Source organism: Onychomys torridus, chromosome 4 (assembly GCF_903995425.1).
Source record: "Onychomys torridus chromosome 4, mOncTor1.1, whole genome shotgun sequence".
In the NCBI taxonomy this organism is placed as follows: domain Eukaryota; kingdom Metazoa; phylum Chordata; class Mammalia; order Rodentia; family Cricetidae; genus Onychomys; species Onychomys torridus.
Genome location: NC_050446.1, coordinates 127,272,822 through 127,285,566, shown reverse-complemented (window position 1 = coordinate 127,285,566; position 12,745 = coordinate 127,272,822). Strand labels below are relative to the sequence as shown.

The 12,745-nt window shown below is 48.0% G+C and overlaps 1 protein-coding gene across 2 annotated transcripts in view; it reads left to right on the top strand.

Annotated features, from left to right (window-relative positions):
• The window catches only part of Zfp64 (ZFP64 zinc finger protein), a 65,768-nt gene extending 53,349 nt beyond the window's left edge, over positions 1–12,419 (top strand). For both annotated transcript variants that reach the window (XM_036185598.1, XM_036185599.1), the window contains 3 exons: positions 664–726; positions 6,303–6,554; positions 11,273–12,419. In XM_036185598.1, coding sequence (XP_036041491.1) covers positions 664–726; positions 6,303–6,554; positions 11,273–11,982 — 1,025 coding nt within the window. In that variant the 3' untranslated portion in view covers positions 11,983–12,419. The remainder of the gene's footprint in view (positions 1–663; positions 727–6,302; positions 6,555–11,272) is intronic.
• The last annotated feature ends 326 nt before the right edge of the window (positions 12,420–12,745 follow it).

Sequence of the window (12,745 nt, the reverse complement as noted above, 5' to 3'; positions counted from 1 at the left end):
TGGGTGGGCTGTCATCAAAGTCAGACAATGGGAGTTCAGGAGACTGGGCATTTTTGTTTGTTTGTTTCTCTCTGTAGCTTTGCGCCTTTCCTGGATCTCACTTTGTAGACCAGGCTGGCCTCGAACTCACAGAGATCCACCTGGCCCTGCCTCCCGAGTGCTGGCCGAGACTGAGACTGGGCATTTTAAGAGCCAGTTTTGTTAATTATTATTATGTGGTAAGGTACTGTTTACCATGCAAGAAAAGCCACGAGGTACTACAAAGCCCAGTGGCGCACACCTTTAATCCCAGCACTCAGGAGGCAGAGCCAGATGGATCTCTCTGAGTTCAAGGCCAGCCTGGTCTCCCAAGCGAGTTCCAGGAAAGGAGCAAAGCTTCACGGAGAAACCCTGTCTCGAAAAACAAAACAAAACCAAACAAACAGAAAAAAGAGTTCATTAAGGAAAGATGTGCTTAGGTCTATGGAAATGATCAGGCCTATGGAAATGATCGTAGAAGGAGGGAGGAGTCTGGGACCCTCTGTTTATGGATTCCCCGCACATGCGCATATGGGCTTGCATAGCTGCACGCATGCGCATAGGTTACATGATCATGCAGCGCATGTGCGGTCATGTAGCTGGGGGAGGGGCCAGCAATCCCAACACGTATTGTTTCTCTTCTAGGTTGTCGTTTCAAAACTGTTCATGGCATGAAAGATTTGGACCGCCATCTAAGAATCCACACAGGTACGCATCCAGTCACGTAGCAGTTGAGGAAAAAATACAAGGAAGTGGATTGAGTTAAGCGTCAGGTACCCAGGAGTGCCACGGGGGGTGGGTGGGAGGGGGTGTAGGTCTCTGGCTGGTGGCATCTACCTTAGGAAGTGGGCTTGGAACAGAAAGAAAGGGATGTGGGGACGGCCTTGACAAAGCTCGGGATGTAATGAGCCGTTGCTTCAGGACCACTCTGGTCGCCAAGTACCAGGGTAGACATGGGTTACTTAAACCAAGGAACATCTGGGGCTGACTTACTGGCGCATCCAACCTTTTGATGTAGTGGCAGAGTATTGTGTATAAGTCTATAAAGTCCACACTCCAGAACCACATGCTCAGATCACAGGGAAAAACGTCTCAAGGATGCTTTGTTGGTCCGCATTCTTGGCTGCACTCTGCGCACGCACTGGACACACACCCCCTTGGCAACAGACTGTGGGCTTCAACCCAAGGGCTCCCAGCCACTGCCAGACCCTGTGTCTAGCAGTCCTCTGTGACTGATGTGGTTCTGTAGTGGTGGACCTGAGACCTGAGGGCACAGAGTGGTGCCCTAAAGCCCAAAAAGCTATTATCTGCCTCTTTAAAGTATATACTCTCGCCAGGCAGTGGTGGCACATACCTTTAATCCCAGCACTCAGGAGGCAGAGCCAGACGGATCTCTTTGAGTTTGAGGACAGCCTGGTCTACAGAGTGAGATCCTGGACAGGCATCAAAGCTACATAGAGAAACCCTGTCTCAAAGAAGGAAAAAAAAATTTATATATATATATATATATATATATATATATATATATATATATCCTCTTGAGTGTCTTTCTGGGCCAGAGTACTGGTTCATTTGCTGCTGAAATGTTAGTGCCCCTGGAAATGGCATAGGCGGATCCCACCAGATCAAAAACTGCTAGAGCCTGACCAAGCGGTTTAATTTTCATATACATTTAAACTTTGGAAAAAGGTCTCCACAAAGCTTCAGGGATGGCTACATGAAACCCCCTTGCAAAGTACACCTCTATGGCCAAGCACCCCGTGGGCTTCACCATAAGAATGGGCTCCACCGACCGATCAACAGTGCTCAGGGATCAGCCAGGGAGAAACGGAGTAAACATAAGAATGGATTGTATTGATGGAGGATGCAGAGTACCAGGGGCCTCTTTCACACGGAAGGGCTCCATTCACTGGGAGACAAAGCTCAGGATAAGGGCCTAAACAATGCTCACTCAGCCTTTGGGGGACTCAGGTGAAGGCTGGCTCCATAGAATAGCAAAAGATCCCTTGGTCCTTAGACAACATCCGCCCGACCTTCTGGCTGACCAGGTGTCTTTTTTCTTCCCTTTAAGAAAAAAGTCTGTGTGTTTAACAGTTTGGGGGTTTCTCTAATGCTTTCTGTAAACTGTACCTCCTACATTAAATATAAACCGATTGTTTCCTTTTTGAGCACCGTTTATGGCCATCTCTGGGACCAAGGTCTCAATCTGTGAGTCTGGACAGTAGGAAACAAGATTGAGGCTGGGGGTGCTTACAGCACACCTCCCTCTGCGGGTGGCCCCGGAGCAGCCTCTGATCTAGTGAAATGAGTGGAGATTTAGTGGTGTTGTCTAGCATCCAGAGGAGCAAGGCATGGCTGTGGGGATGCCTGCCACTGCCTGGGGCTACCTTGGAGCTTCAGCATTGAGATGGCAGAGCCTTCTGGACCTCTGCTAGCTTCGGCGGCTGGTGGACTATGGGCTGTAGATGGCCGGAGGGTGAAGGAAGCTTCTTCCTCTTTAGTGAGGAAGATCAGCCTCACCGCAGCAGATAAGGTATCCCTGGAACATGCAGCCAGGCATCCCAGGAAACATACAGGGCTGGGGTCAGAAGGCTTTGCCAACACAGAGGCCAATTCAGGGTCTGCAAGTATCCTGACCATAGCTCAGGCCGCATCAGGAGCTGGGGGGCAGGGGGTTGCTGCTGCCATCTAGTGGATAGAAGAAAACTGCACCCGAAATCGATTGGCCCAGGTGCTCATAGCACCGAGGTGACCAAGAGAAGGGGACTGATGGTGTTTAACCCCTTGATAGAAGCATGCTAGGATAAGGAAGCTGTGGAAGGAAGATCTGATCTTTGAGGTATGGAGACAGGGGCTGCTTCCCGGAGTTCACAGCTTCTGGTTTGTCTCTTTCAATCTCTTAACTGACAAAGTGAGACAGGACAGAGCATGGTGGTGGACTCCCATAGCCCAGCACTTGGGAGACTGAAGTAGGAGAGAACCAAGAGTTCAAGGCCTCAGCGACAATGAGAATTTGGGGACAGCCTGACTTGTGTGAGCCCCCGGGCCCCAGTAGAATGGGGGGCTTAGCAAGTAAAGGCAGTAAAAAAAATAAAGCTGGCGGCATGGTGGAAGGAGGGGACTGCTGACTCCCAGATTGTCCTCCAACCGCCACGCTTGTACCATGGTACGTGTGTGTGTGCACACACTCACTCACACACACATACACACACATGCACACACACACACATACACACACACATGCACACACACACATACACACACACATGCACACTCACATGCGCGCGCGCGCACACACACACACACACTCACTCACACACACATACACACGGAGGGGGGAATACATGAATGTCATTTTTTTTTTTAATGAAAAACTAGGAAGTCCTGGAGACCTCACAGAACCCCCTCAGGGAATGGCCCAGAACACCATCACTTGTGACTAGTAGAGCAGAGGGACCCGGCCAGTGGTGGCCCAACACTAGATTGCCAAGCAGTTGAGAAACCCCTGGTGGGGGCTGTTTTGTACTTGAAAGCTGAAGGCCTCTGTATTGGTGACTTTTCTGTGGCTGTGATAAAACTCCACGACCAAGGCAGCTTGTAGAAGAGTTCATTTGGGCTTAGAATTTCAGAGGAGAAGACTGTCAAGGCAGGAAGCATGGCAGCAAACGGCTCATATGGAGGCCACAACAGGTAACACTGGAGCTTTCATGTCAAGGCCAGCCTCCTGCATCACCTAACCCTCCCCACACAGCACCTACAGCTGGGGGCTAAGTGTTGAGATGCCCGAGGCTGAGAGACATTCATTCAGCCATCACAGTCCCCAACAAACTTGTGTCCTCTTGTGGCTTCTGCATTAGAAATGAAAGCTGAAGCCGGCAGTGGCGGTGCACGCCTTTAATCCCAACACTCGGGAGGCAGAGCCAGGTGGATCTCTGAGTTCGAGGCCAGCCTGGGCTACCAAGTAAGTTCCAGGAAAGATGCAAAGCTACACAGAGAAACCCTGTCCAAAAAAAAAAAAAGAAGAAGAAGAAGAAGAAGAAGAAATGAAAGCTGAAACATTAAAATACCCATTTTATAATAGCAGCAGACTGGTCGTATTAATACGACATCTTAATGAACAGAAACTATCTCCCAAGGCAGAACCTGATGGGAAGCATGGCCCACATCTTCTGTGTCAGAGGACCAGTCAGCAGGCTCTGGTAGCTGCTTCTGTATACAGTGTGTCGTGTTGCTTGGTGTTGACACACACGTGTAATGACTTTCTGGCCTCGTGTGTGGTTGGAAATGGAGTCTGCCAAAACCCAGGAGGTGGCTTTCCGTTCTTTGTTGGTTACGTTTACATCCCTGGAGCCCAGGGTCTTATGCATGCTAGGCAGACACCTACTCCTGAGCTACACACCCAGACCCGATAGTGGGAGTTGCTTTCCTATCCTTTTCTTCTTTTTTTTTAAGATTCATTTTATTAGATTTATTATATATACAGTGTTTTGTCTGCATGTATGCCTGCAGGCCAGAAGAAGATATCACATCTTATTATAGAGGCTGTGAGCCACCATGTGGTTGCCAGGAATTGAACTGAGGACCTCTAGGAAGAACAGCTAGTGTTCTTAACCTCTGAGCCACCTCTCCATCACCCCCTTTCCTTCTAATAGATATTATCTTTTAGAGCGGCTTTGGGGGTACACCAAAATTGGACCAAAAGCTACTCCCTTATGTCCTCAGTCCCCACTTCCCACAACCTCTCCTGCCCTGGACATCCCCAACAAAAGGTACATATTGTCATAGCCCGGCCTGCCTGGGCACATCATCATCACCTGAAGCACCCTTAGTTAGCTTAGGTCCCCTCTTGGTGGAGTACTTTCTTGGTTTTTAGGCGGTTTCACGTATCCTAGGCTAGCCTCCAGCTCACTATGTGGGGGAGGATAACCTTGAACTCATAATTCTTGTCTCCACCTCCCACATGCTAGGATCACAGGAATGTACCATCCTGCCTGATTTTTTCTTAATAGCATACTTCTTTATTATTACTAAAAAAGGCCATCGATATGGCTCACTGGATAAAGACACTTGCTGATTAAACCTGCCAACCTATCCATCCATGGAACCCATAGTAGAAGGGGGAACTGATTTCCAAAACTTGACCTCTCACCCCCACACTGCATTGTGTCCTGAGTTTGCGTTCTCTCTCTCTCTCTCTCTCTCTCTCACAAACACACACACACACACACACACACACACACACACACACACACACACACATAAAAATTCAAAGGTAAGTAACTCCAATCCAAAAGTGGTATAAGGCTAGATATTGTGATGGACGCCTTTAATCCCAGCACTTGGGAGGTAGAGGAAGGTGGTTCTCTGTGAGTTCAAGGCTAGCCATGAACTACATAGGGAATTCCATGACAGCCAGGGATACACAGACCCTGTCAGAAAAAAAAAAAAAAGGAAGGAAGAGGGTATGAGGTGAGCATAATGGCTCCCAGTACTCAGGGAGGTAGAAGCAGGGGGTCAGGAGTTCAAGGTCTGTCACCTTCAGCCACTTAGTGAGTTCAAGGACAACCTTAGCTACATGAGGCCGGGGTAAAGATGAAGCTGGTAAAAGTCAGCCTGGTCATTCTGTAAGTGCTTTATCATCCAGGGGCCAGAAATCTGTCCAAGACCCCTGCACCTGTCACTTCTTACTTTGAACACTTGTGTGAAGATTTCTTTTGTCCCTAACAAGATTTAGCCTCTGAACTTTGCTTAACCTGTGTCTTACGATTCGCTGATGTTTGGCTCACCTTCTTGTTCCCCTCTTGGTGACTTGTGGTTTCCTCCTTTGTATGTAGTCATTGGACAGAGGGGAGGAGGCCATCTGTCTACACTGTCATTGTGATCAAATCTGTGTCTTCACTCTGTGACAGTATAATTGTCAACCTGACGGAGTCTAGAATTACCTAGGAGACAGGCCTCTGGGCGTGCCTTGGGGCATTTCCTTGATGGAATTAATTGAGGTATAAAGACTTGGTGGCACCATTTCCTGACTGGGATCTTGGACTATTTAATAGAGAAAGGGGGCTGAGCAGGCACAGGCATTATTCCTGTTTCCTGATTGTGGATGTGGTGTGACCAACCGCTTCACCCATCTGATGGACTGTATCCTTGAACTATAAGCCAAAATAAACCCTCTCTCCTTTAAGTTGGCTTCTGTCCGTGTATTTTATCATAGCAACGGGAAAAGAAACCAAGACATAACCCTGACCCAGAAACTATAGCCTTGACTGCTTATGTGTTTGAAGGTGACAAGCCACACAAGTGTGAGTTCTGTGATAAGTGCTTCAGCCGGAAGGACAACCTGACCATGCACATGCGCTGCCACACGAGCGTGAAGCCACACAAGTGTCACCTGTGTGACTACGCAGCTGTGGACAGCAGCAGCCTCAAGAAGCACCTGCGCATCCACTCGGACGAGCGGCCATACAAGTGTCAGATCTGCCCCTACGCCAGCCGCAACTCCAGCCAGCTCACCGTGCACCTGCGCTCGCACACAGGTAAGCCCCTCCCCCAGGAGCCGCCTGCTTTACCTTCTCTCTCCCTTCACCTGGGCTTCCTTAAGACACAAACAACGGAGATGAGTTGCCGACAGAGACACAGGGATTTGGAATCGGACCCCATGCTGCCTGTTCAGGTCTTCGCTGCCGAAACAATAGTTTTCAGTCAGCAGTGTGACCACTGCATTTTATAACTACATAGAATACAGGTGGGGACCCGTTGCCGCAGCCACACACATGTCAAAGGATGCATCTCAAATAAAAATGACCAGCCAACTGGATGTTTTTAGTGTTTAGGTTTATTCGCTGCTTGCCTAGCTTCGTTCAGGAATGTAGCAGAATCGGTTGAATTGCAAACCACACACACATCTTGTTCTGGAAGGTTTCCCTTTCCTTCTTGGTAGGTCTCCATAAGACTAATGTGAACTAGATAAAACCAACCCACTATAGTGTGCACACACACACACGTAAGTGGAGGGTTGAGGCATTCACAGTGAGACGGCTAGCCAATCAAAATGTGTTAGCATTTAAAACTGAGTTCGGGGCTAGAGAGATGGTTCAGAGCTCCAGAGGTCCTGAGTTCAATTCCCAGAAACCACTTGGTGGCTCACAACCATCTATAATGAGATCTGGTACCCTTTTCTGGTGTACAGGAATCTATGCAGACATAACACTACATATATAATAAATCTAAATAAATGAAGCTGAGTTCAGCTGGGCAGTGGTGGCACACACCTTTAATCCAGCCCTAAGGAGGCCAAGTCAAGTGGATTTCTGTGAGTTTGAGGCCAGCCTGGTCAGCAGGGCTGCACAGAGGGATCCTGTCTCAAAAAACAAAACAAAACAAAACAAAAAAACCCAAGAGCATGAAAAAGCTGATAAGGTGCTAATCAGTATAAAACAAACAAGAAAGTCCCTTCCTCAGACTCCAATGGAGAAATGCCCTCAGACTTGGGAGTGACTTTTTTGTTTGGATTTACTTATTTTCATTTTATATGTGTATGGGTATTTTGCCTGTACTTATGTATATACACCATGTGTGAGTGCCTGTGGAGTCCAGAAGAGGGCACTGGATCTCCTGAAACTGCAGTTACAGACAATTGTGAGCTGGCATGTGGGTGCTGGGAACCAAACCTCGGTCCTCTGAGAACAGAAAGTGCTCTTGGCTGCTGAGTGGTCTCACAATCCCAAAGGATCAACCTTGAACAAAGAGTTCTATACCCAGCAAAACTATCCAATGTGCAAGCGTGGACTAGGAGTATATTCAATTTTCTCTCAGCCACCATGATAGAAGTTACTAGAAGAGACATTCATACAAAACAGGTGGGAAAATCTACCACAAAACATTTTATGTATGATTAAGTATAACTAACTGGTACTACAAGAGAGAAAGGTCAGGATGACCTTAGACAACAGAGTAACAAAAAATACAAAGTATACTGGGAATTATGAAATCCATTCAGAATTGCATGTGAGAGGAAACCTAAGAGACTAGATGACTGCAAAATTTTGTGAGATTACTTTTTCCTCAAGAAATACAGAGTCCATTGCTGTGCAGCCATCCTTTTCTACTCTGAATGTGTATTACTCTCATTGGTTAATAAGAAGCTGACAGGCTGGTAGCTGGACAGGAAGTTAGGTGGGAAAGCCACACTGAGAATGCTGGGAAGGAGAGTGGAGTGAAGAGAGTTGGGGGAAATGCCAACCAGTCACTGGCAAGCAGGACATGTAGAAAATGAGGTAAAAGCCATGGGCCACTTGGCAAAGTGTAAATAGAAATACGGGCTAATTTAAGTGTAAGAGCTAGCTAGTAACAAGCCTGAGCTATCAGCTGAGTAGTTGTAAGTAATAGAAATAAATAAAAAACAAGCCTCTGAGTCAATTATTTGGGAAGTAGCTTCCAGGTATTTGGGAACAGGCAGGCGGGAGAGAGATTTCCGTTTATAATTCAGTCAAAGAAGCAAGCTAAACCACGCACTAGAGGTGAGCATACGAGAGAAAGAATCATTTCACTTGACAGTAGTGACACCGTGCACAGTGGCCACTCGAGGAGGTGGTTGTAATCCTGGTGCAGTATTTGGCTCTCACGGGAGCATGTATTTGGTCCTAACAAATAATTTGTACTTTAATTCTAAAGTGGAAATATGAGAACTACCAAACTATGGTAATTCACAGATGGAATGGAAATTTTGTGTCTTTTAAAATATGTGTATGCAGGGGCTGGAGAAATGGCTCAGTGGTTAAGAGCACTGATTGCTCTTCCTGAGGTCCTAAGTTCAATTCCCAGCAACCGCATGGTGGCTCACAACCACTTGTAATGAGATCTGGTGCCCTCTTCTGGCCTGCAGGGACACATGCAGGCAGAATACTGTATACATAATTTTAAAAAAAATACAAAAAACAAAGTATGTGTGTGCATATGCATGTGGGGGAGGGTATATGTATGTGTATGGGTTTGTGTGTATTTATACAAGGGACAGAAAGAGGCCAGAGGTGAACACTGGATATCTTCCTCTATTCCTCACCACCTTTATTGTTGTTGTTATTACAGCGTTCCTCACTGAAGCTGTCCAGGCCTTGTCTCTATCTCCAGCACTAGCGTTGTAGATGTACTCTCATATCTAGCTTTAACATGGTGCTGGGGATCCGAAGTCAAGTCCTACAAGCATTTCATCCTCCAAGCCATCTCTCCAGCTCTAGGCCTGGTTTTAACATTATTTGTATTTCTGAAATAAGAGCTCACTTTGTAGCCTAAGCTGACCTCAAACTCACAGTGATCCTCTGGCCTCAGCCTCCTATGAGTGCTGGGATTACAGGCATGAGCCACTGTAGTTAGAGTTTTTTCCTGCCAGGCCCACAGTCAGGACAAATCTCTCTCATCTGCCAGGCCCATAGACGCTCAGAACCAACCAAGTAAACACACAGAAACTTACATTGTTTACAAACTGTATGGCCGTGGCAGGCTTCTTGTTATCTACTTCTTCTATCTTAAATTAACCCATTTCTATTCATCTATTCTTTGCCACGTGGCTCATGGCTTACCAGTACCTTACATTCTCCTAGTCATGGCGGTGGCTAGTAGCATCTCTCCACCCTAGCCTTTACTTCCCAGAATTCTCTTCTCTCTTGTCCAGCCTATACTTCCTGCCTAGCCACTGGCCAGCATTTTATTTATACAGAGCGATATCCACAGCAAGCCACCACCATGCCTGGTAAGAATGAAAATGTGCCATGCATGGTGGCACACACCTTTAATCCCAGCACTCAGGAGGCAGAGGCAGATGGATCTCTGTGAGTGTGAGGCCAACCTGGTCGACAGAGTGAGTTCCAGGATAGCCAGAGCTACCTGTCTGGAAAAACCAAATAATAATAATAATAATAATAATAATAATAATAATAATAAAAAACCCTGACAATTAGGAGTTTGTTGTGAAGAGAAGGAATGTTCAAAAGAGACTCCTTCTGGTGTGGGCTGCTGTTCTCCTTAGAAGACAATGCTGTAAAAGCAGGTCGTTGCCATGGGCACGCAGCTTTTGAGTAGGATGACAGGGATGATTTAGGGACTTCTCACCAGCTGAGAACAACTAAAGTGGCCATCTCCAAACTTACCAAAAGCCTCTGCAAGCCTTCCAAGACTCAACTGACCCATGCTGGAAAGCTGTGGCTTTTCTAAGAGCTGTCCCCGGTGCCTGGTGTCACCTTTGTATGTTAGCTTTATAGATAAGTTCCATTCTGAGCCAGGCAGAGTGGTGCATGCCTTTAGCCCAGTACTTCAGAGGCAGAAGCAGGTGGATCTCTCTGAGTTCAGGGCTACCCTGGTCTACATAGTGAGTTCCAGAACAGCCGGGGCTATGTAGAGAGACCCTATCTCAAAAAACAAAAAGATTCACTTAGAAAATTTAAAAACATTGTTAGCACATGCTGAATAACTGTTGCACGTCAAACATGATAACAAGAATCCCTGTAAACTTTGTAGTTACTGTGTTTAAAATTCATTTCTTTTTAGCTGGGCAGTGGTGGCACACACCTTTAGTCCCGGCATTCAGCATTCAGGAGGCAGAGGCAGGTGGATCTCTGTGAGTTTAAAGCCAGCCTGGTCTACAAAGCAAATTCCAGGATAGCCAGGGCTATTTCACAGAGAAATCCTGTCTCAAAAACAAAGCAAAAAAAAAAAAAAAAAAAAAGATTTATTTTTATTTTATGTGTATGGGTATTTTGCCTGTGTGTGTGTGTCTGTACACCACGTGTGTGCAGTACTTGAGGAGGCCAGAAGAGGGCGATAGACTCTCTGCAACTGGAGTTACTGGAGGTTATGAGTTGCCATGTGGGTGCTGGGAACTGAGCATGGGTCCTCTGCAAGACCAACTGGCACTCTTACCACTGAGCCATCTTGCCAGCCCTGTGTCTATAAATCTTATTTGGAGAACCCATGTGCAACATATATTACATTTCTAGTAATTGAGTGTGGACTTGGTGGGGGCATAGTACATGAGTTTGGGTCCTGCCACTCCAGCTGTCGGAGCCCCAGTCGCCTCCTGTATACAATAGGCTAACAGCACTGAGTTAGTTCTTATACATGCTCAGAGTCATTATCAGGAAGTTGCAAGCCGCAGTTCAAAAGAGCCAGCTAGCTGTCTCCTGGCCAAGCATGTGGTGCATGTCTAGGTGGGAATTCTACTGCCTGCCCACTCTAATGTAATCACACCTTCCATTGCTAGGGGACACCCCCTTCCAGTGCTGGCTCTGTAGCGCCAAGTTCAAAATCAGCTCGGACTTGAAAAGGCACATGATCGTGCACTCGGGGGAGAAGCCTTTCAAGTGCGAGTTCTGTGACGTGCGCTGCACCATGAAGGCGAATCTCAAGTCGCACATCCGCATCAAGCACACCTTCAAGTGTCTGCACTGTGCCTTCCAGGGCCGCGACCGGACCGACCTGCTGGAGCACAGTCGACTGCATCAGGCCGACCACCCTGAGAAATGTCCCGAATGCAACTATTCCTGCTCCAGCCCGGCCGCCCTGCGAGTCCACCGCAGGGTCCACTGCAAGGACCGGCCCTTCAAGTGTGACTTCTGCAGCTTTGACACAAAGCGGCCCAGCAGCCTGGCCAAGCACATCGACAAGGTGCACAGGGAAGGGGCCAAGACAGAGAACAGGGCCCCGCCGGGCAAGGATGGGCCCAGGGACAGCAGCCCCCACCACGTGGCCAAGATCGCCACCCAGAGGGCCTTCCAATGCGACAAGTGTGGCGCCTCCTTCGTCAGGGACGACTCTCTGAGGTGTCACCGGAAGCAGCACAGTGACTGGGGAGAGAATAAGAACTCAAACCTGGTCACTTTCCCCTTGGAAAGTGTTGCCTCGGGGCAGCTGGTCCCCTTGGTCTCTGGGGGGCAGCTGGAGAGCCCCCTGGAGCCCAGCCATGACCTCTAAAGCAGCATGAGAGGTCTCTCAGGAATCTGAACAAAGCTGACACCAGGAGGCGGACCTTGCCTTCTCTTCTAGAGCTGGCAGCCCCGGCCTCCCCAGCTTCAGCGCTGGAGCAGCTGACCCAGGGGGGCCTAGGTGCCCAAGGGAGTCCACAGAGACGATTGCCCACTGCCTCCCCTGGAAGCATTCTCTGACTGACTGCTCTGTGATCTGGGTCATTCAAAGGTGTCCCCCTCCCCCCGGGGGAGAGTTGCTTCGTGTGGATTGTGATTTGAAAACTGGCCGGTCTCCGGTGGAGTTATTAAGCTGGCAAACCCAGAACGCTGCACCTGAACTGAGCTGTGTGGGGGAAAGGCGTCTGTGCTCTGGTATGTGCTAAAGTTCTTTCTTAACCGGGGTAGTGGCTGTTAGTGTTCGCCTTATACATTTGTGTGGTGTCTTTTCTCTGTTTTTTGTTTTTTTGTTTTTCAATAAAAAACTGAACTTCTCTATAGAGGGATGTGAGGTCTTTACAGTTGTCCGTAGACAGGCTGTGGTAGATGGTTTCCATTCCCCTGCCCCATCCCAATCAGTTATTGATGGCAAAGGCTCCTGGGATTTCCCAGTGAATTAGTCCGTCCTCCCGCCTCCCCCTCCCCACCAAGTGCAGCGAAATGCAGCTTGACCTGATGGTGGCGCCAAAGATCAGCTAGCTCCAGCAGCCTGCAGGCCATGTCACAGAATTTGAAATGTAAATGAAAAAAGCAAAGTCTGGGGCCCAGTGAGT